Genomic DNA, 1,383 nt, shown 5'->3' on the forward strand with positions numbered 1-1,383 from the left:
ATTGTTGAAATGTATATCTCTCTGTTGTTGTATTGGTAGCAAATCGTTGTTTCCGCTTTCTCCGATCTCTCATTCTTATGATCGTTCACTGTATTCTTTCCTCTTTTCTTCTTCTACTTTTTTCTTTTTTCTTTTTCTTTCTTTCGCATGAACTTTTCTCTCTCTTTGAATTTGCCTTGTGCATGTGGCCCGCGTGCCTCTTTCTCATTCTAACCCCCCCTTCCTCTCGACATCTCTCTTCGCTCGTTCAAACGCGCGTACTCTACTTTATTAGCTAATAATACTCGAATTAGTTCCACGCTGGAATTCAATTCCTTCAGTGGCGTCAGAAATTTTTCACCTTTCTGTTCGTCTGTCCGCGTCTTTTTTTCTAAAAAAAAAAAAAGTTTTCGTGGTAGTATTTTTTCAAAGAAAGAAAGAAAAAAAAGAAAAGAAAAGAAAAAGAAAAAAAAAAGAAAGAGAGAGAGAGAAATTCGATGAAAGCGATCGAATATCGAGGCAAGCAAGACGTCAATCGCGAGATCGCATCTCTCACATTTCATTTCATCCGAGAAACGAGAGTTTTCGGAAAAAAAAAAAAAAAAAAGGTAATAGTAGCTTGTTCGGTCTCGAGAGATTTAGAGATTGAGACGCCTTGCATTCTTGTGTCTAAACAAAGTTATGTGTGTGTATGTATATATACATACATACATACATACATACATACATACATACAAGAAAGGAATCACTGTGCTCGAGGAGCTTGAGAGAGAGAAAGAGAGAACATTTAGAACGGGAAGTGTACTTACAAGCGGATAAACGTTCACGGAGAGAAAGAGAGAGAGAGAGAGAGAGAGAAAAAGAGAGAAAGAGAGAGAGAAAGAGAGAGAGAAAGAGAGAAGAAGAGGGGGGGAGGGAGAGAGAGGAGACGTAGAGAATAGCGTAACACTCCTTCGTTTTATATATATATATATATATACGATTATATAGTTTCGATTATATAGTTGCTCTAGAAACGTAGATATGTACGACAGAGCGAGAAAGAGAGAGCGAAAGGGATGATCGAGAGGAAGGGGGAGAAAGGAAGAATGTTTGGACGAGTGGAGAGGAGAGAGTGTAAGGAAGAGTGAGAGAAAGAAGAGTCTCTGGGAAAAAATGAACGAATTGTGAGAGAGAGAGAGAGAGAGAGCGAAAGAGAAAAAGAGAGAGAGAAAGGGGCAAGCGGGAAGACAAAACATAGAATGGACGAAGAATCTAAATTGAAACATATCCGAAATACGAATTGTTCCAGGACCTAAAGAAGCGCGGTTCCCACACCTGTGACATGCAGGCCCTACAGCCACTTCCGGTCCCAACCACCACAACCACCAACACCGCGCCTGCCATGACTACTTCCGGTGGCCA

General features: G+C 40.5%; 1 protein-coding gene across 3 annotated transcripts in view; it reads left to right on the forward strand.

Annotated features, from left to right (window-relative positions):
• The window catches only part of LOC102674702 (potassium voltage-gated channel protein Shal), a 110,234-nt gene that overhangs the window by 92,436 nt on the left and 16,415 nt on the right, over positions 1–1,383 (forward strand). Inside the window, exon 7 of one of the 3 annotated variants that reach the window (XM_006619912.2) lies at positions 1,271–1,383. The exons of the other annotated variants lie outside the window; for them this stretch is intronic. Within the exon in view, the coding sequence (XP_006619975.2) occupies positions 1,271–1,383 (113 nt within the window). The remainder of the gene's footprint in view (positions 1–1,270) is intronic. 3 annotated transcript variants of the gene reach the window in all.

Source organism: Apis dorsata, unplaced genomic scaffold (assembly GCF_000469605.1).
Source record: "Apis dorsata unplaced genomic scaffold, Apis dorsata 1.3 scaffold_455, whole genome shotgun sequence".
Lineage (NCBI taxonomy): Eukaryota > Metazoa > Arthropoda > Insecta > Hymenoptera > Apidae > Apis > Apis dorsata.